The 22,949-nt window shown below is 37.5% G+C and overlaps 1 protein-coding gene across 9 annotated transcripts in view; it reads right to left on the reverse strand.

The window, feature by feature from the left end:
• The window catches only part of SORCS2 (sortilin related VPS10 domain containing receptor 2), a 533,588-nt gene that overhangs the window by 61,126 nt on the left and 449,513 nt on the right, over positions 1–22,949 (reverse strand). For all 9 annotated transcript variants that reach the window (XM_030270687.4, XM_030270686.4, XM_030270685.4 and 6 more), the window contains exons 9-12: positions 21,232–21,411; positions 15,855–16,001; positions 14,357–14,459; positions 5,302–5,378 (exon numbers count right to left, since the gene is read on the reverse strand). In XM_030270687.4, coding sequence (XP_030126547.4) covers positions 5,302–5,378; positions 14,357–14,459; positions 15,855–16,001; positions 21,232–21,411 — 507 coding nt within the window. The remainder of the gene's footprint in view (positions 1–5,301; positions 5,379–14,356; positions 14,460–15,854; positions 16,002–21,231; positions 21,412–22,949) is intronic.

A 22,949-nucleotide genomic window follows, 5' to 3' on the forward strand; every position in this document is an offset into this window, starting at 1 on the left:
TACAATCACAATATCAGCTTTTATTCTATCCTCTTGCTTCTTCTCTAAATCCTTTTCTTCCTATGTCTATCCTAACACTTCAGCAGCTATTTCAGGCCAGCATATCTTTTGGAAGAAATTGGGACAGCTCCATGAAATCAGTGAGAGCATATTTAAGTGGTGCTAGAGAAATATATGCCATACAATTTTACTTCACGATAAAGAACTTGCAAGAATAAAAAATTCTTGAGATTACTTTTTTCTTTCATCAAGTGATATCTATTGCTAAATTTAAATCTGGAAACAGAAGCTCTTCTACACAGAGTGAGCCAGTTAGACCTTCTCAGGGTTGAAAGGCTGGGATTACATCCTTTTTTGTTGTGTTTAGAAGTGTTACTATCTATCTCCTAAGATGCCTGCAGGAAAACATGTATTCTCACTTAGCCAAGGGTTTTCCAAGTTGCTTTGATACACAAGGATTTGACACAGATAAATAATATTCTAACAAAAAAACCACCAGACGAAAGCTCCAGAGATCTAGATTTAGTTCCTAGACATCCAAAAAGGCTTTCTGTGTAACCTCATTAGTTTAACTGAACATTTTGTTGCTGCAAGAGCTACTCTGGTAGCAGATCAAATGTGAAAGGTTTATTATTGCTGACTTTTTCCTTTTATTTATGCCTTTTTTTTTTTTTTTGAAATCCAGACCTTTCTCTTGCTCTTTGCTGTATAAATACTTTGCTGTATTTCAAGTACAGTGTTGTAACAGATGCTGTTGAAATAACATCTGCAACCAGAATTGTGAACAGAAATCAGTATTAAAAAAATTAAAAACACTCACATGTATACATAAGGTAATCCTTAGCACTTAAGAGTATCCTAATATTTCATGTTCATTAACCCATTTTATTATATTGTTTTCCTGGTATAATAGACAGAGAAATCTTTAAAATAAACATGAGTTCACCTTAGGCTGCATCTTCATGATCCACTTGGCACTTAAGTTAATGGCTGGACTTCATGACCTTAAGTGTCTTTTCTAACTTTAATGATTCTATGATTCTATGATTCTAAGCCCACATATTTCATGATAATGTCAAGGTGAGATTCCTTTCTTCTACAGTCCAGTTCATGGCGTGGATGTTTCAGGTGCTTGCCAAAGAGCTCCTAAAGCACTGCTATTTACAGTGCATAGCCACAATTTTCAGTTTTCCTCAAACAAAGAGTGATGGTTTCAAGGTATACCAACAAGCTCAGTCATGCAACAGAAAGGCAGAAGAACAACTGAAACCTGCACAAATGATATTGTGGTTATTTATAATAACATTTCTTGGTTTTGCTTTTTGTGTGAGCTGACACAGGCAGGATGCAGGACCACAAATGCAGGACCACAAAACCACAGATGAAATGCAAATTTATTCTCATTACCTGGGCAAGCAGGGGAGCCCTGAAGCAGCACCTGGGCAGAGACATACAAGTGGGAATGCAGACAGTGCAGAGCTCAGTCCATGCTGGAGGATATGCAGCCCAGGGGTTTGCACAGGTGTGATTTACCACTCTACTTTGGTCTTTGAAGCAGCAGGGCAGGGATCTCAAGCATGTTTGATACTGTGCCTCCATCACAGGCTTGTGTTATCTAAACACAAATGTTTGACTTCTCCAACACAGAGGGCCAAAAAATTAATAGTATGATATATGTGGATTTTGACACCTGCACATCACTTTGTGTTTACAGTCCTCCTCACCAACCTTCTGATTTTTTACCTGGATATTTCTATTTATCACCAGAACTTACTGAATTTCCAAACCTCTTATTTAAGCATTCATTTCTGTCTATGAACTCTGGCTTTATAGGTAAAGAACTCTTTATAGGTAAAAAAACCCTCTGGTGTTTATAGGTAAGTCTCCCTGAACCCTTATATGACCACATCAAATGCAAGCTATGGAAGGTTTGATGCTATCTCAGAGGACACCATTGAATTAAAGGATCTTTGACCTTCTCCACAGTCCTATAATCCAGGGGTCTATGAACTAATACTGCTATTATGTCAAGATAGGTTTAATTAATTCCTTGTACTACATTTTCCCCTAAGTCTCTTATGTTTGCTTTTCTCATTCTCTGTCTCTATACACAAGCACAGACTGCTCCTCTTCTCCTTTGTACACAGCTCAGCAACATCATGTGAGCTTGTGAGAAAAGTTCCAAACCCTCACTAATGACAATCACAAAGTCTCTAAAGCAGAATTAAACTCAGACAAAGTGCTTTGCCAAAGCATGGGGTTTCACCAGCTCACAAGACCTGCAATTTACTGAATTATCTAAATTCCTGTATCACCTGATTGAAGCCTTCTCTTTTGTTGTAAGAACTCCAGCAGAGAAAGGAAATGGGCTGCTGTCCTCTGGAACAATTGTTTAATTGTGCACAGTGAGGCCATGAAATACATAAGATCATCTACAGTCTTGTTCTGATCACAGATACTAGAATTGAGAAATCTCTTTCAAGGGCTTCATAGGAGTTTCAATTAAAATAAAGCTAGCAATGTTGTTTGCCATTTTGACTGTCACAATGAGGGATCAGTTTGTGGTTGATTTTACAGCATAACTAGGCACCTTAGGGTCAAGTTGCAACACATATCATTTACCTGTGTGTCTCTACAAATAAAAAGCAGTGAAAACATGAATTTGATCTCATTCCTCTTTTCTTCTTATTTTTCACCCCAGAAAAACTATAAAACTTTGGCAAATGCTGACAAGAAATTATGAGAGGCCTCTAAGAAGTATTAAACAACACAGTACCCACTGTAGATCCTGGAAGGCTTTTGCATTTAAACACCTATTTATTGTATGCTATAGTTCAAGATGGAATTTGGTATAAAATTTTATCTTTTAAACATCAAAGGACATTATCATTACAAAAATAACACATTTCTTTTTAAAGTACTCTGTGGAGTACTAATGGAATCCTACCATAGCAATATAAGAAACTGTCTGCATTTTTCTCTTTTAACATCAAATTCCCCAAGCTCAGTAACACTATGGAGAACATTTTCACACTTAATGGATCTAAGAAAATAACAAAATTTTATTTCAGCTGAACACTACAACACTATTTTAACTGAAATCAAATTAATTTTTGAAAACACTTTGGTCCTTTGAAGATGCTGTTTTTTATCCTGGGGAACGGCCCTGCAGACACCAAGGTCAGTGCAGAAGGAGGGGCAGGAGGTGCTCCGAGTGCCAGAGCAGAGGTTCCCCTGCAGCCCCTCGAGCAGCCCATGGTGAGGCAGCTGTGGCCCAGCAGCCCATGGAGGTCCAGGATGAAGCAGAGATCCACCTGCAGCCCATGGAGGACCCCACAGTGGAGCCTGAAGGAGGCTGTGACTCCACAGGAAGCCAATGTTGGAGCAGGTTTGCTGGTAGGACTTATGATCCCACAGGGGACCCAAGCTGGAGCAGCCTGTTCCTGATGGGCTGCAGTGCATGGGAAGCACCTGCTCTGGAGAACTCGTGGGGAACTACAGCCCATGAAAGGACTCATGTTGGAGAAGTTCACTGAAAGCTGTCTCCTGTGAGAGGGACCCCACACTGCAGCAGGGGATGGGTGTGAGGAATCCTCCCTGTGAGGAGGAAAGAGCAGCAGAGTGTCCTGGCTTGTAAGATAAGCATGTATTCTATTGCCATCTGTTGGAGGTTGGGCAGTTTTCTTATCTCTTCCAAGAACAATGTCTTCCTCCGGGGAGATATCTTCTGTTAATGGGCCATTGAATGACTCACTGCATGACTGGTAAAGTTACATCATCCCATTGTGAGATGCTCCACCCAGAGGGAGGAGCCAAGCATTCCTACCTGCATAAAATCAGCATTTTTTGGGACACCAGAGCAGTTCTCTGCTGGATTCCCAGAGAAGCAGCTCTCTTCCCCGCTGGATTCCCAGAGGAAGACCAGGTCCATCTACTACCAGACCTTCAGAGAAAACTACACCCTTCTAGAGATCACCACTTCAGCAGCATTTCATCTGCCACTCCAGGAGGAACAGCCACCATTTAACTGGACTATTACCAACACCCTGACTCCTCAGGGTGTCAGGTTTCTGACTCCATCACTAGTTCTGTTTGTACTAATTACATTTTTTCTTTATTATTATTTTTATTTAGTATTTCTCCTGGTAAAATACTGTTATTCCCATTCCCATATCTTTGCCTGAGAGCCTTTTAATTTTGAAATTGTGGTAATTTGGAGGGAGGGTTTTACCTTTTCCATTTCACAGGAGATTTTGCCTTCTTTCACAGACTTCTGTCTTTTAAAACCAAGACACAGAGATACGTGTATTGAACTGACCACAGCCCTCATTCCACACCCCCCTGTGTGGCTCAGGGTGAGGAGGTAGAGAATTAATGAGTAAAGTTGAGCCCATGATGAAGGGAGAGGTAAGGAGAAGCTGTTGTAAGAATTGAATTAATTTCGCACTATCCTACTCTGTTATTAATTGGCAATCAAATAAATATTGCAAAACTCAGGTCTGTTTTGCCTGTGATGGTAATTGGTGACCAATTTCTCCCTGTTCTTATCTCAACCCATGAGCTTTTTTGCTATATTCTCCCTCCTCTGTCCAGCTGAGGAGAGCAGTGACAGAGAGAGATTGGTGGGCACCTGGCATCAAGCCAGGGCAAACCCACCACACTGAGACAGAGCAGCTTAGGAAACAATACATGAGAAAGGTGAAGGCTTTAACTGAAACTAGTCAGTGGAAGAAAAAGCCATCCAGAACTCAAACAGCATTACAATATTACTGTTCCCTTTTTAATATGTTGGTATTTGTAGTCCCTGATTTTATCAAATCATGCCAAAAGACTTTAAAAATGTTATTATTTTTTGCAAATGTCTTTTCACTGTCTCACTTTCAATGAAGAAAAAGTTTATGTCTTAGTAACAGTTTTCAGACCATGAAGAAGAATTTTTGCCCTTGTACCTATGTGTTTTAGCCCAGAATGTTTGTACTGAAGATCTCCAAGTCCACTTCATCATTAGCATAGGAAGATTAAATTATTAAAAAACTAAACAGGCACTATGTTTTTTTGCATAAGATACTTACAGGATCTTTAAAGAGACCAAAATATTTGAACTTCAGGAGAACCTGACAGCCTGATCTATTTGAGTCTTAGAAAATCACCTTCTTAATCTCTTAGTTCCCAAGCAAACTGGAGATAATAATACCATCTCCTTCAAAAGAGTTTCTAAAGATTAGTTAAGCATTACATAATTCATCACATTTGGTACATTTAAATTATTTCCAGTTTCCTTTGATGATTTATGCCTCCTACCTGACGCCACGTGTTCCCACAGTCAGATGTTATGTACATCTCTTCTTTATACTCAACCAGCTGGGACCCCAGGTTACCTGTCACAAAAGAGGAGAAAACAAGGATTCCCATGAGCAAGAGAGATGGTATCTAGTCCTGATGCCAGTCTGAGTAAGAAGTTTCCAGGTCTGAGCAAGAACTAAACACAATTGAACAAGCTTACTTCATTTCTGGTAGAACCAGCAAAATCCTTTAAAAATGCATATGTACAATTTCAAAGTCTTCCTTTCCATTGGTAGGTTGTCCATAGGTGGAAACAATGAGGCTTAATTCTAATACACAAATGCAGAAGTCAGAGCAACATTTTAGTTTTGTTGTTGCATGCTGAAAATTTATTATGAAATAACATGTATTTAAGATGTAAGTATGAAACATCCATAAACTCAGAAGCTTTAACCATAATCATATTCTGTAAAGTCATTCACATTGAACTCAAACTGTTAAAATGAAATATTTTATCTTTAAAACTTGATGGAGTGGTAGCTAGACTAGAATCACGTGAAATATGCAACACAAAAAGAGGGGACAGGTCTTTTGAAAAAGAGTAAATACAAAAGAATTGAAAGCAGAATTATTTGATTTACCTAACTATTAGGCAGAAAGCTGCTGAATATATTGACAAATAGCACTGAGGAGAATTCAGTTAACTGAATTCAAAGCTAACAGAAGTGTTAAACTTGGGGAAGATGATAGCAGATGCAGTCCCAAATGCAGAGATCTCCATCTTTTAGCATGCAGTACTTCAAATAGGCAATTATTAAACCACCAGGCAGTTTAGTGTTCTAGGGGAGAATCATTCATGGCACAATATTCCCTCTAAATTATATCCTCCTGGGGATTTTGACTTAAATATATGATTTTCATGTTTTCACAGTAGAAATAAGATGAAAATTATCAGATCCTCTTAAGCAGAAGAGATGATGAAAGAAAACACTTGAGATTAGATTAGCACTACGAAATTTCACTTGTGTGTTATATGAATAGCTGGTTTTTAACCACTACACCAGATCAGTTTATGCAGAGTGTGGTTACTGGTGCTGAAACCTTCCCAAGAACGACAGTGCCTACTGCCCAAAATACACACTCTATTCAGACCATCAAGGGTGTCTGTGCTCCACTCTTTAACAGGATAACTCTACATCTTTTAACCCTAAATATATCCTGGACAGAATTGGAATACTTATATTGAATCAGGGAATTCATAGGAGTCAGTTAATTCCTTTAAATTGCATCTAACAGTTCAGAAGATGCCACTTCCCATTCTTGGACTTTTCTTTGGTTTTCATCTTTCCAACACACTGCACATTTATCAATAATTCAGCAAAGATTTATCTGGTCATAGAATATTTTGAGTTGGAAGGGACACATCAAAATCATTGAATCCAACTCCTGGCCCTGCACAGGACACCCCAAGAACTACACCATGTGCCTGAGAGCCTTGTCCAAATGCTTCTTGAACTCATGCAGGCTTGATGCTGTGATCTTTCCCTGGAGAGCCTGTTCCAAAGCTCAATCACCCTCTGGATGAAAAACCTTTTCCATAAATATAACCAAATGAAATAGTTCCAAAAGGAAAGCTTCACACATTAATTCAGTTATATTTTCTCCCCAAATACAGCTTTAAGATTAATCTGATCACTAGAAGGAGATATGAATGAGAAATCACCTTCTCAGGGCTGAAGGAAGGGAAGGAAGATTTGATAAATTGCATATACAAAATATTTTTCTTTTGCTATTCTTACTTTCCTCTGTTATACTTTTCACTGCTCTATCACATGCAAATGGATATATCCTTGTGCTACTGAAGTTAATCACAGAATGTTCTCTGTAGGGCAGCTGAAAACAGAAATACTTATTTGTTTGCTAGAATCTAACATACTACTGTCAGTCTACACTCTTCTTTACACAGATAACTTTAATGAATGCAGTGTTAGTTTTACTCCTGAATAAATGCTGTTTATTCTACCTCTTTTCACTACTTACTGAATTCTACTTGCCTGAGTAGGTCTTTATTTTGAGCATTGCTAGGGATCTGCACTTTAAAAAATTCAGTGGTAAATTGCCTTGCTAATGGAAAATTAGTCTGTAAACTAAACAGCATCTACTTGTGCTTCATTAAAAACCTTTTCTATCCAGCTGATTTAGTAATGATATTAGCAACAGCACTGTACTTGCAGCTCTGTTAAAAGACAGACATGACTTCTCCTAGTTCTGATTTTACCTTTACTGTCTTTTCTTAGTAAAAGAGCAAAAAGGAGTTGGTGGGCTCAGTTATAATTCCTTTTCATCCTGCCTAAACCACAACTGATGCCAACAGGAATAGAATCTGGGACACTGCTTTGAGAAAAGAGGACTTCAGTGATTTTGACCTTTGAAAACCATCCATGGGCCAAGGGTTGAAGCCCAGAAGTGCTGCATGCAGGACTTGCTGATTGTTGACACAATGTTTAATTGTGTCATTAATGAAGGCTGTAATTTTCACTACTTCTAGATTTTTTGGGACATACAATGATATATTATAATTTTGCAAACTTTGTAAAATTAAGTCTTCAAGCAGGAAAAAAACCCCAAAATCCCACTTTTCTCTAAGGAAGGATAAAACTTCTCAGTGCAGTTGGAGTTTGCTCTGTGCGTACCACAGCCCATGGCCTGCTGAAAAAGAGCATCAGTGGATTAAGAAAGAAAAAGCAGGCAAGACTAAAAGAAGGAAAGCTGCAGCACCAGGGGAGAAAGGCAGGCTCCTGCAAAGTGCAGTGGGAAGCACCCATGCAGCCAAACCTGACATGTGACAGACAGAAGGAAGTTCCACAGGAACAGATAGTGATGTGTAAGATTCAAAAGCCACAGAAAAGCCACTTTCAGCTGTTAGCCTGAAAAAATAGAACTGGAATAAAACCAAGTCCTTCAAAGATCCAAATGAACTCCCCCCACTTTTATTAGCAAACCCTTCTATTTAACATATGTGACACAAGAGTTATGAGTTTTCTCTAGTTAAAAAGTTACATTGTTTTAATTTTATTTTTCAATATTCTTATAAAAAATAACTTCAAAGATTTGGAGCATTTTCTTCTTTTTGAGATTTAAAATACAGTACATAATTTTAGGCTCTAGCTACCTTGCAGGGTGTTGTGTTACTGGATAAGCCAGCAAACTTAACACAGTGCTTGTAATGGCACCCCATAAACCCCTTTACAACAGCTGCTTGTAATTCACATCAAATGAAATGCAAAACAATCTTGACATTAATAACACTGCAAACAAACAACTGCAAAGCCACAGCAGCTAGCTCAGTAGAACTGAGAAATTCTGGACCTTTCCATGGCATATCTGAGGATAATTATAAAACATATTTGTGGTAAGTGTGGCACCCAGTAACATGTGAGCACATCTGACATTGTGACCAAGTGACACAAGAAGGTCACAAAGAAACAATTATGCCCAGCCCAAGAGTGGAAGCCAGCAATGTTTAAGTACCATTCCCACCATGTCTGGAAGTGTTTGGACTGTACCACACCCCCCAAATATCAGTGTGCTACTTTTCTTGGTGGGACACACCAAAATCTGTGCTTCTTATTGCAGCTGTGAATATCTCCAGCAACTCCTCAGGTGTGCCACTACAGCACAGAAACTTTTCTATCTTGTTAGTGGGTGTGTGTTAGATCACAAAATCCATCTTGGGGGGAACAAGTAAATGTAATCTAATACACTGAAGGAAACTCAGGTTCATACTGAAAAAGTAACTGCAACTGGAATGGGTAATCAGCTGCCGGCATGTGCTGTTTTGGGTTGGGGCAGAGTTAATTTTCTTCACAGCACCTGGTACAGGGCTGTGTTTTGGACCTGTACTGAGAAGGGTGTTGATGACAGTATAAAGATATTTTCAGTACTGCTGGGCAATGCTTACAGAGTCAAGGCCTTTTCTGCTCCTCAGCCCACTCCATCAGTGAGGAGAGAGGGGGGCACAAGGAATTGGAAATGGGCACAGCTAGGACAAATTACCCCAGCTGACCTGGGGATATTCCAGGCCACGTGTCAGCATGTTCAGCTCAAACTGGGGGAGAAGTTTGGTGCAGGGGCATTGCTCCAGGACAGGCTGGGCACCAGGTGGTTGGAGGTGAGCAGCTGTTTTCATTTATATCACTTCTTTTTCTTGCATTTCATCTCTCTATTTCCTTTTTCTTTTCATTTCAATTTATTATTATTTATTTCAGTTATTTAAGCTGCTCTTATCTCAATCCATGAGTTTCCTCACTTTTACCCTCCCAATTCCCTCCTCTCCTTCCTTCTGGAGGGGAAGTAAGCAAGGAGCTGTGTGATGCTTAGTTGCTGGCTGGACTTTAACCATGCCAAAGCTATATTAGTCACAGCTACAAATGTTACTATTCTAACATAACTTCTGATCTGAGTGCCCTGAAAACTCCTCTGACACATGACACAGAGTGTTTGCCATCCAGTTTCAGCAAGTTTTGTTTGTAATACAGAAATTTCTCAAATTTGCCTTACAATATTCTGTATTCTATTTGTAACTAAATTACTCATTTGTGTGTCTTCTCAATGCCTGGGAAATCATATACACCTGAATTGTCCTTAAACACTCTCCCAAAGGGTTTTGCCACCAACACAGCCAGGATACTATGCTAGATTGACTCTGCCTGAGTCAGTCTGCTCCGCTGTTATGTTCTGACACTGCTCCTATTCAGAAAGCGAAAAACCCCATTTTGGCCTGCCTTTTTCAGTTTTTAATTAAGAATATTAATTTTTCATTTCCGTTACTTGCATTCTTAGAAACCTTTTCAAACTGTGTTTTGGGGTACATGAAATCTTTTTCTTTTCCACTTGTCCTGAGTCAAGACTGATTTAAAGTAACTGCATAAAATCGTGTGTTTCATCCTTGCAGGGGTGGTAGTACCAATAACTAGAATAAAGAGGCACTAACACAGCTTTTTTCCAAGCCTTATGTAACTCTGCATATGACAGTTTAGCAGCTGGTAGCACAGGGATGTAAAAGAAAGCAATGTTCAGTGATGTCTGGTGGCCAGCAAAGTTCTCTGGAAAGGTGGTATAGCTGTGAAAAACACAGCTCTCAATACAGCTCCAGGTTCTTACTGGGTCACAAAAAATATGGGAGATTACTTCATTTAAAATTTACCATCCATTTACATGTTTTAAGTGCTAGTTATTGCTGTGTTTACCATAGTTTTATATGTGACTTTGGACATGTTTACCATAAGAAGGAATAATGTCCATATGCAATGCTTAGATAATCCTTCTAATATGGAAAATCTTTTCCAATCACTTAAATTTAGCATACAGGCAGACACCTACTCCAAAAAAAGAGATGTGCCTTGCCTGGATTACTGGTAATTAATACAGTTGTAACATACCTTTGGGCCATGCACAATATGTTAAAATTTCATGGTTTGCAATCTTGTAGTCACAGTATAGAACATCCAACCAATTTGTATTTAAATCTCCCAGACACGCAGTTTTGCCTGGCAAGCTGAAGATGTGTTCAGATGAGGAAGTGGGGAACCAGAATAGAGGAACATAATAAAAATGTAAAGGAATTTTAGGATGTTCACTCCAAAATGTACTCAGAAATACTCAATCATCTCCCTGTTCCCTTATCCTATTTTGATAGAGACATCCTAGTATGCTACTTCTGTGAAAAATGATAGAAATTCATCACAATGTATGCAATTATATTTGGCCCTTATATGACAAAAAGTAAACAGAACTTTTCCAGCACTCCCTCAATTTGTGTAAAAGTGCAGAATTTACTGCTTGCTTGATTTGCCATCTGGACTGGAAGCTAAGCAGGCAATTATTGTAAACTAGCACCTGAAAAAGCTATACTTCTCTAAACATTTTTCATAGAAAAGTCCTTAGCAAGTTTATAGTAAAAATTTACACATCAATTGACACACATTTCATAGCTGATGCTGTGAGAAATAGAAGTTGTTGCCAAGATTAAAATGTACAAAAATCAAATGTAAATGCAAAATCCTATTGCATTTCTTAAAGAGAGCAAAGCAGTTATTTAAAATACCACTTTCATATGCAGCTACAAAATTTAATATTCTGTCTGAACAATTTTTATATCGATATAAGCTAAAAATATGAATTCCTGAGAACTATTTATGCAAGTTTAACAGAGTGGTATTTTTATTTGTAAACATGAGTTTAAAAAGAGGCAATTTTAACATTTTATTAAAGATATGAAATTTTCCCAATTTTCTAGGTGTTAATGCAGTTCAACAGTTAATTATTCCCTTTTTAAAATTAAAACAATATTCAGTAGTCTCTGATCTTTCCAGAATTTTCCATATCAAAACTGTACTTAAGTCACAGAATAGTTTTTCCATTACCAAAAGCAGCTGTGTCGTATATGCTTCCTAGAAAGAAGCCAAAATTCATTTTTAAAGGGATTTTTTTCCTGCTTTTTGATCGATAGGGTTCTTATGCTTAGGAACCATATTTCCAGTTCTTATCCACTTGCTTGCATCACTCATTTCTACTCCGTGGTTACACTTCCAGGAAAAAAAAAAATCATATTCTTTATTGTCCTTTAGTTTTTCAGCTAAAGGGGGTTTTCTTGTAAATATTCTCTATTTCCATCAACTGCCAAAGAGGCCTTCCTAGCACCTGCTCACTGATCCTGAAAATTGATTACCAGAATTGTGCACAGTTATATTAGTAATGTCATTGTACAGTATTTTGCCAGAGTATTAATAATTCTCTCTCTCTGTTGGCAATTATTTACCTATTTCACACCAAGAATAATTTTGCTTTTTACAACACAAGGCACTGATGATTCGGAGACACGCTGTGATCAACTGACATTCACGGATCTTATCATCTTCAGTCGTTTCCAGAAGATGTGCTCTCTCTAAATCTAACAGTAAAATTCCAATAGTGTGTGACGTGGCCCAAATAATCTGATTCCTGGATCTACTAAGAACCTCATACTTATGTTGATTCATATAGGATTATCAGTTCAAGGATCAGGCCAAAGGAAATTCAAGCTCACTCTATGTAAAGTATTTCTGATAAGAAGTGTAAGTTTACAAGGGTATCAGGTTTTCCAGATAAGACTGAACACATGCACTGAATCCAGATGACCTGGGCATCCAAATAATGTAAATGCAAGTCAAAATCAGAGTTGATTCAGGTCATCTTTTGGCAAGGGGATGCAGTTGCTCTATAGTATTTTTAAGGCTCCAAAATATATCCCCCCTTTGCTCTGTTTTCAGATACAGAAGCTTTTCTTCTACCAGAAAGGACACACTACACTCTCTTGCACTCAGATTTTTAGGTAGCTAACAGCAAGGTGGCTTGCAACTGAGCAAGGGTGCCTTCTACCATTCCCACTACATTACTGCTTGCTCCACAAGCAAGTCAAATTTGACATATTAGTTCAGTTCTTCATGATATCAGGATGTTATCAAAACCATTCCCTCCTGATCACATTGAGGAAAGCTGTTGACAAGTTCTCTACCTGTCAGAGTAAGACAATGTCACAGTGATAAAATGTCACCCCATTCTAGAAGGGAATTAAGGGCAAAATACTCTTCTACAACCTGCCCTCCCTAATGTGGTCTGGGAGAACAGTGCACTTAAAAAACATCTACAAACCCCAAACAAAAGAAAATAACCCAACATCTCAACAAATATATGTTCAACACATCAGATTACAGTGCAAAGGGAAAGAAAAATGCAAAAGGAATAATGGAATAATTAAATCTCACTGATTAATTTGCTACTGGAAGGCATTTAAGCATGACATGATGAGGCTAAAATTAAGACCCTACATTTTGAGCGCTTCCATGAAAAAAGAAGACATTTGAAATGGGAGATATTTTTTTAACATTTGAATCAATAAAGTTTGGCCTGAACACATATTAGGAATCTATCTAAAAGGGCATTGCATAAATTCTTAGTCTCATTTGTACCAATAAAAACACAGCATTTCATCAGGTAGATCTGTCTCCAGTAAAATACTTTGACCTCCCTTTAAATTACAGAAGAACTTGAAATCTTCAGTTATATTGAAAATTACCAGTACTGGCAGCTATCATTCTCTTTAAGCACCAAATAATCTCACCTTGACATTCTCAGGAAACTTTCAACTTAATAAACTGTTTGTCAGAGACTAGTGTAAGATAAAGTAGAAGCCATAATTCATTGAAAACAGATGTACTTTTATGAAAAGAGAAGCCTACATGTGTACATTTCACCTAAACATTATTCATAACGTAAGAATAAAATAAAATAATTTTTAAAAGCTCATAGCATTGTTAACATTTAGACAATTTTGAACAATTTAGACAATTTTGAAACAAAGAAACAGAAGATTAAATAAAATGAATAGATGGATAACAAAGATACAAAGCAAAACTGTAAAGTTATGTGAATATTTTTCTTTATGAGAATGGAATGGAATGGAATTTCCTTTATTAAATTCCATTTCATACTGTCATAACTCCATATGTAAGTTATAATGGAGAAGCCACAACCAGCATTGTTCCCAGTATAGTGACACATTTGCCTCTTTCAATTCCTCTCTCTTTAGGCAGAAAGGAATTAATAAAAATTACAAGACAAATCATATCTGTATCCAGGCTTAAAGAACAAAGGATTGACCACTGTTTCCATCAGTTTTTCTGTGTTATTCATGATGCTGGAGGGCCTACACGACACTTCCAGAGAAAAAGAATGCAGGACGTGTCCTTCAGCCACCATCACACCACCACAGTGCATTAATGGGGAAGGAGGTACTGCACAGCAGAGTAGAGCATGATGTACCCAGGTGACTGATAGAGATCTGTCTGGGAAGACATAACTCTGGGCTTTTCATTAACTTATATATTGGATTGTTTGATCATAAAGGATTATTCTACCGGAAAGCCTTATTTTGGCAATGTTTACAGCATGGTATCCTTACAATTCCAAAGGCTAGATCTACAAAGAACTCCTGCCACATTTCAGGTCTTAAAAAGCAATGCCATGCACTTACCTGCCCCCATGATGAGCCCTGGTGCAGTGTCCTTGGTGTGCACTGTGCCTGACACGTAGGGATTGTCTGCCCATCGCAGATGGAGGTGGAGGTGACAATCAGGCTTGTGGGGGAAGAAGCAGAGAACAGGTTTTAAAAATCACTGCTACCAGTTATGCTCCTACAATAAAAGAAAGCCCAGACAGAAAGCAGCTTCAGCAATGTATGTCTTCATAAAGAAAAAGAATTGCTGCTTCCCATGGAGCTAAATTCCAGTCTGAAGTATCAGTCTTCACTTTGTATCAAGAATCTCTGGTGATATCTGCATAGTGTGCCACTGTCTTAACAAAAAGATTTCCAAACTCAAGGAAGTCAGCATTATTATATAAACCCCCTTCTGACGGAATTATTGCTTAAAAATGTTAACTAACAGCAACAGTGTTTGTTGGTCCCAGATAAATGGTAAAATTATTATTAAAAACAATTTTTTGGGCTGAAATGTCTTTATTATTAAAAAAGTGGTATGAAAAATAACATAATGACTTTAGTACACATCAAGAAGCAATTTACTGCTTCTTGGCCTTTGTGCAGTGCACTCAAAGGTCATATTGTTCACAGCAATGTGCCCAGGGGCTTTACCAGGGGCCAGCTGCCAGCACTGCCTGGGAGCTGCTGCCACTGCCACTGCCACTGCCACTGTCACTGTCACTGTCCCACTCATCTCCCATCGATCTGCACCACACCCTGCAGGGTGGAGCCTTGCAGCACAGCCCGGAACTCTTCAGAAGGGAACCAGCTGCTCCAGCCCTCCACTTCTGCCAGGCAGAGAGGGAGCAAAGCTCTGGCAGTGGCAGGACTGCAAGCATTTATTTTGCTCACCAATGCAGAGCTTTGAGTCCCCAGGAGCAGAGAGTCAGTGAGAAAAATACAAGGTTTTCAGCACAGCCTTATAAATAACAAAATACTATGGGAACTTGGGGCATCTAAACAAACAGAAACAGTATAATCTTACAAAAAGAAAGAAATATTTTATGCAAGTTGCCATGGTATTTATTTTCAAGCAACTTTCAGGAGTTCCCTTTAACAGGGAATCAAGAGTTACCTTGTATATTTTTTTTTAATGAAAGAAAAATATGAAGAGATGGAAAGAGAAAAATTATTGGTAATCTCTGTTTGACTTATGATGTGCCCCATATATCCAGGCACAAATGACTGCCATGTTTATTCTGAACTGGGTTGTGTGGTTGACATGTGAAGAAGAAGAAGAAATGTGCCCTCTTTGTGTCAAAGTGATCTCAAATATGAAATGCTGTGCACCACAAAGCCCTGACTACTCCCTCTACATGATGACTGAACTAAGAGCCTATGGAACCACAGCTCATGCACAGCTCATTTGCCTGCTAGTCTGGCTGGTAAACTCAGCACAAAGCTCTTGGGCTGCTGGAACTACTGCACATCCTACCATGCAGATAATTCTTGCACATTTTAGAGGGAGGATGCTCCAAAAAGAGCCACTTACAGGCTTGCAGTTGGTGGGTTTGCCATTCATATCGACGTCTGGAGGGTTTAGAAAATCCCAGTCACGGCCTTTGTTGTAGGTTATCAGAGTCATGACTTTCCCATCAATTTTCTGGTTGGCCAAAAAGACTCCTTTTACACCTCTGACCTGAAGCATAGAGAAGAACAGTTAATATCCAGCACAAACACATTTTTTTCAGCAAGGATTATCCCTGATTAGCTGCTCTTTTGTGGCTCTGAAATGTGTATCTCAGGTAGTTTCTCCTGGAAACAGAAGGGAAAGTGGATGATACCTTAAAAAATATGAGGAAGGCAAAAATATAAGAGGAAAGGCAGAAAGGGGGAAGGCAAGGACAAAGGATTAAAAAGGATTTGCAGTTGTCTCCATGTCAGAAGGCTAATCAAGCTACATGTTTAATATACAAAAACATAATATTTTATATAGCAAAATATAAAAATTATGATAGCATGGCCTCACCAATAAAATTTCCTTTTTGCATTTTCTTTAAATATGGACATCTTTAAAATCCTACTGTACAAATTATGTAAGACATTTTTAACAACCATCTACCTTTAAAACTGAATTTCTGTGCCCATATCATATAAATATCACACAAATAGGTTACAATAACATAACACAGTATCACATCTTTTCCCATTACACTGATTTGGGAAGCACTCTTGTCCTTTGCAGGAAATAAATATAGGCAGATCATCTGAGGGAGACACGCTGAGGACTGAATCACCCTCTCAAGTATCTGAAATGCTTCCACACTCGTTAGCCACCCTTCACCTGTTTAACCTCTGGAGAAAAAATAATAACAACGAATGACCCTCTTCTCTTGGGCTGTTATTTTATTTCAAAACAACCTGTATTAGAAAATTACTACAACTCAAAGAGTTAAAGTTAGTGAGTATAATTTTAGAAGCAATCTGACAGTAATTATACCTTAATATGTTTAGTTCTAGCCCTAACATTTATATTATTAACATATTAATGTATATTCCACCCATGGGCATGAGATGAGATCTTCTATTAAAAGTGAAGGTTTCCTTAAGAGTGCTCTTGGTTCCCTTGCCATTATTTAGGAGACTTCCTGAATTTTTGAAAAATTCTGGACAACATATATAAACTGATATACATTTCCAGCACAGTACAGCTTGCTCATCTCCTTGGCTGCTGACTCTTAACAAAACTGAATAATTCATTACAAATAAATGCACAAGACTGATGATCAGGAATATTTACTTGCAGAAGATGATGCACTTCTAAACTTTTATTTTTCCACTTGAAATATTTACTGTTCCTTTCTTTTTCCAACTGCCAGTTATTGACTCCATTTAACATTCATTTAGCAGAAGTCTGCATTGAAGGGGAAAAGAAGGCAACCCTACCACCAGGCTACAGATTTGATACTCACTGTTTATAAATATGGGAAGGAACTGATCCAAACCTACAGAGAATAAGAATGTACTGCTGGTTGTGGTAACAGCCTAGAACTTGGAAATATATATAAGCTTATATAAAGAAAAAATCTGTATAAACATTTAAATACTCTACTCTCTCATGAGCTCCTTCTTTCTTAAATCCTGTGCATATGTGGTTGGGTTATTTATCCGGCATGCTGGAAGATCAGAACCACCTCCAAGTCAAATATACCATAAAAGTCATCTATTTGCAGTGCAGGTGAGAAAAGGAAAGGAAGAAAAGAAATTGTGAACCTGCTTTCTTTACTTTCAAAGCATTTTAATCTTGCTGGGGATTTTTTACATAGTCTACCTTCGAGACACAGCTCAGCCATGAAAAGCCTGGCAGTTCAAATATTTACGTGGGAAGGCAGACTTGGGGTAAAATTTCTGTGCATGTCTTCCTTCCAGTGAACACATAAATAAATATTTAAACAATAATTAGATCAGGGACTGCAACTGAGGTTTCCCTCTGCATTTATGGATGGCAAAACCAGTGCTGCATCATGATTATTTTTGTTTCTCCTCTACTTCCCCTTCCCACCCCCTCATTTAATGAATATTTAATAATTCCATATAATCATCAAATGGGAGTCAGGCTAAATTTTTTCTCCATTCCCACTCCCATTTCTAATCTAACCAAGCTCCAGGGTAACTTCTAGAATAAGGGAAATAATATTTGAATCTATCAAACATTGAAAGGTTATGAAAACATTCCTTCCAGTGTCTCAGTTAACTTCTCTCACTGCTGCTTTAAAAGATAAAAGCCAACCAGCACTTCGGAGTAGTTGCACAATGAATGAAAGGCATAAATCCTGCTTGAAATAATAAATAGGTTTCAGGCACCTATCTTCAGAGCAAGTTCAGAAATATCATGTTCAGAGTGGTGCATTAGCCTAAAACCCTATAACTAACACAAAATTATGGTGTGTTAAAAAATGGCATCTTTAAAACATCCCATCCCTACTGTAGAATTTTCCATTTCATTTGTCCTGTGGCCTATACAAATACACATCTGACTCTGTAAATACTGGAAATGAAGTGTCTCCAATCTATCTCCAGAATTAGACTGTGACGCCAAGCCACCCAAATTCTTCTGTACATTCTATTCTGTGACTTAGTTCCCTAATCTAAAATTGCAAGATAAGTCTCTTTCTATCAATAAAGGAAAAGATTCACATTAATAATAAGTTTCTATGGAAAAAAAGACATTTCAACATTGTGCAGTGCTCAGTTACTCTAATGAACAGTGCAGGAGACACTCAAGACAGCTCAACATGAGGAAATTCAAAGCACCTTTCTTCTAATTTTTTGAGCTTTGAGCTTAGTTCTCGGAGTACCTACTTTCTTAAACAGTTCAGGGAATAGTTGTTCCCCAGTACTCTTAGAAAAGCACTTTGTACCTTATAAAATTTTCTGAGACTTTCTGCTATGACTTATTAATTGTTCCTTGTTACATTTCTGATACTCCATCCCAACAATATTCTGTTTAGTTGGTAGCAAGAAGCACAGTTCAGATGTCCAACAGTGTTTATTAGCAGCAGTTACTGAAATGTAGAAATGACTGCTATATAATTTGTGTTTGTGACTAAAATTTAAATATATACAGTTTGGTTTTTGGAGAAAAAAGGCATGGAGAAAAAAGAAAGTGTACTGTAACTCATGTAGCTCTTATCTACATAAGGAGTCACAGCAGGAACCAATGTAGAGGTATTGCATTAGTATGCCCATTCTGCAAATATGCCTGTGTCAAATGTGTGACTCCTTCACACTGGCATTACTTGATACAATTTCAAAGATATGCTTCTTGTCACATAATTCAAGGGCATGCTCTTTTCGGACAGTCATTTAGTACTTAATTCTTTTTTTCTTCTCTTATTTAAACAAGTATTTGTAAATTGTTCCCTTTTACATGTTCAAAATAAGAAGAAGTATGGTGCAAAAAAAAAAAGATAAAGCACATAAAAGAAAATTAATACAGACAGATACCTATTAAAAATTTTATAGCAGATATACAAGTAACAGATTAAGTGGAGTCAGAAGAAGATAACAAAGATGAACACTACAAATTCTAAGGAGAATTATACACTGGCAAAGAGAGAAATTTTCTACCACTGAGAACTGTCTCTGTGCTGCACTGAAACATCCCTTCCTGAGATGGGATACTTGCATTAAAATGCCAAAAATAACCTCACCCAGATTAGGCCAAAAAGAAACAAACAACCCCTCATCCTCAAGGGCTGCAATATGTGTTTTATTTATTAGCAATTTTATACTGAGTAAACAACACACACATTATGAGCACTTGATCCCATTCTAGTAAACAAGATGAGCACTAATTATTTATCACACAAGCTATCTAGAAGCCATCAGTGCTCTCCTATAAAGCAACTCAGTTTCAAAAATAGCTTAAAAAAATTGAATTGTATGGATCCATGTGTATTGCCCTTTCAAGTATACTGTCCTTATCATGTTTACATTTCCTTTTTAATGTAACCCTACAAATTGATCTAGCACACAATAAACTACAATTGTATTGTCTAATATGCCCTCAGTAGCATTGGGAAATTATGAAACAATCAGTGTAACTGAATTAAGTTAATAATTCTTGTAGACAAAAGGATAGCCAGGGGTAGCATCTTTGTACAACTTATCTGAAATTACGTGCTACAGGTGATGCAAGGAGTAGAGATTGCACCTGACTGCCTTTTAGTAAAAACCACCTGAGTGCCTTTTAGCTTTGCTTGGTCACAGGGGTGCCCAAGAATAAAATGCTGCTAATTAATGCTGTCAATAAATCACCCTGTGGGAACGTGGCTACACACAATGTGTAGCTTCACTCATTAGGAAGCCTCATTTCTAAAAAGCTAGAGTCTAGAAAATAATCACTGGTAATGGGAGACCTTTTTGTTTTACCACAGCCATTTAGAAAGAAAAAGCTAAAGAAAGATGAAGGAGATAAGGAGGAAGAAAACACTATCATTTTCCCCCACCAAGAAGAGTCTAATTACAGCCATTTAACAGTTCTGTCAGTGTGTGCCTTGTATCCAGAATTACTATAAACCTTAGCCAAAGAAATCTGGTGCACCTTTAAAGTTTTGCAGTTTTTTTAAATTAACACTAGGCAAATTATTTGTAATGGGACAAACTGAGTCAGACCAAAGCCATTTAAATGTTCTGATAATGGCCAGAAAGAACAGAACCAGAGCAAATGTACACCTTATTACATTGAAATTCATTGCACTGAAATTCCATTCCCTAAACAGGAATGGAATTGATAACAACCTGTGATACTCTTCCAAAACACTATAGCCTTTTATTTTGCCAAGTGCACTGATGTTAAAATACAAGATAGATTTGTTTACAGCCCAGTTTGTTTCATAGAAAATGCTGTTGGCACAAGACACATACTGAAAGCAAGTGGATTTGCTGTCCAATATCTAATTTTGTTGGCTCTTAGCCTTTCAGAATTGACAAAACCTAGCACAAGGCTTGCAGGATTACTACTTAAAACCCTACTGGCTAAAAGATGTCCTGCTCTTAAGTCAGGAAACATGCCACTGAGTCACCTAGAAGAAAAGATGCTGTACATAGACAGCTGCAGAGCTTCTTACTTCGACAGTAAATCGTGCTGCCAGATTCACTCTTCAATATCTAAAAAAAAAAACTTAGCAAGATTTGGATTTGCACATCCATAGAACCCCATCCCAAGAATTTAGTTAGAGTACACAACACATTAGTAGGGCAAGAGGGAAACACGTAAGTAGTAGCAATGTCTACAAATAAGACAGAAATCCTAGATTTTCTATTTAAATATGAATGTGGAAATGCAATACTTAAAAGTAATTATACTCATAATAAAAAAAATCCTTCACACAGACTACAAATAATGGAAAATATAAAAGATATACCTCCAGAATATCTATCAGGACATTCTCTTCTGGCTGCTTTGTGCTCCGGACATTCTCCAGCAAGATGGAGTAGTAAACACCTTGTGGGTCAGACTGGTACAGGTTGTATGTGTCTGTCTGGTACCACTCCTGTACAGCCACAAACACCTGGTTTTCATCTGTACTGATTATCTGTAAGTCCTGTAGGAAAATAAGGTACATAATTTTTTACATAATTTAATTTTAATAATTTTTTACATAATTTTTATTTTACAAACAGTAAGTTGGTCAGGAGAGTTTAATATTGGGAGAGGAGAAACATATGAATGTTTAAAAACAATAACTTCTCAAAATAATACTAATCAGCATGCCTATCCCAGTGCTCCAAGGTGGTTCCTCACTGCCTTCTGACTGCAGTGAAAACCACGGTAATGAACAAAAGTATCATGGATGTGCAATATCTGTAATCTGCTTTGACTTCAGCAGGAAATTATTTCTTGAAAGGGAAAATAGGGAAAGAAAAAAAAAAAAAAACAAAACAAGTGACTGACGTTCCAAGATCTGGATAAGACTCAATGGAAGAACGAAACAACATTAACAAAGCTAATCTAAAAAAATAATCTTCAATTAGTAAAAAAATAGCATAGCACAAAGAGAATCAGATACAATGTACAGTAGTTCACATAGAATATAGTATTTATCATGCACACAGCTCGTGTGTCTGTCTATGTCTACACAACCACTTAAATATTCAACTGTAATAACAGGAGAGTCTACATTCTGCATTCATTTTCCAGGAATTTCAGGCATGGATATTGCTGCAGTTTGCTCTCAGTTTTCCCAGCTTCTTCACTCCAAATGTCCCAGAGGGAAAAAAAAAATGCACAGCTGGGGAAAATAATTTAACACTAATATCAAACATAAGAAAAAAATCAGGAAGTAGCAACACTGAACTAAACTTACGACAGAGAATAAAGGGACATGAGTTGGCAACATGATCTGGCAGCACAAAGGCAGATGTTGGGGCTAGGTAAGAAATGACATCAAGTCACAGAGACTGAAAGCTTGTAAACTCTTCATGACCTTGGTACTTTACTGGGAGACTGTATTCAGCTCTGGTCACCTTATTACTGGAAAAGTAATACAGCAATGGAGTGAATATTAAATAAAGCTACCAGAATGTCAAGAGAATAAGAATTGAGGATGAACTAGATTAAAAAAAACCCAAAACTCAAGGAGACAAACTAAATTCATAAGAATCTCCAGACTGAAGAAAGTGTGACTAACAGAGCAACACTGAGAACTCAGCAAAGCATGGTAGTCACACTGTAGGCAATATGCACAGTGACTGAGGCACTTAGATTTAAAAAAGACACGTATAGAAGTAAAATAATGCAAAGGAAAGATGTTTAATATGAACAGAGGAGGGTTATTAAATACTAATAGTTTAGTTAAAGTATTTTGCATATGTGACACATGTCAACACAAGAAGTAAATGAAGAATCTAAGAATCTAAGCTCGATGCGGTTTCCAAAGACTCCCTTTGAACTTTGTAGTAAAGCAGATTATTTTGTTTAGCATCTCAGGAATAGTTATCCTTTTTTTTTTTTTTTTTTTTTTTTGTACTGAAAAATTACTCCAAAGCGGAGAGTTTGGTAGAAATGCCAGCAAAACACAGCAACTAATCACAGCAAGTTCTTTTAAAAGTCTCTTTAATGTATAGAATGTTTCATCTCCTT

This window comes from Taeniopygia guttata, chromosome 4 (assembly GCF_048771995.1).
Source record: "Taeniopygia guttata chromosome 4, bTaeGut7.mat, whole genome shotgun sequence".
Classification (NCBI taxonomy): Eukaryota; Metazoa; Chordata; class Aves; order Passeriformes; family Estrildidae; genus Taeniopygia; species Taeniopygia guttata.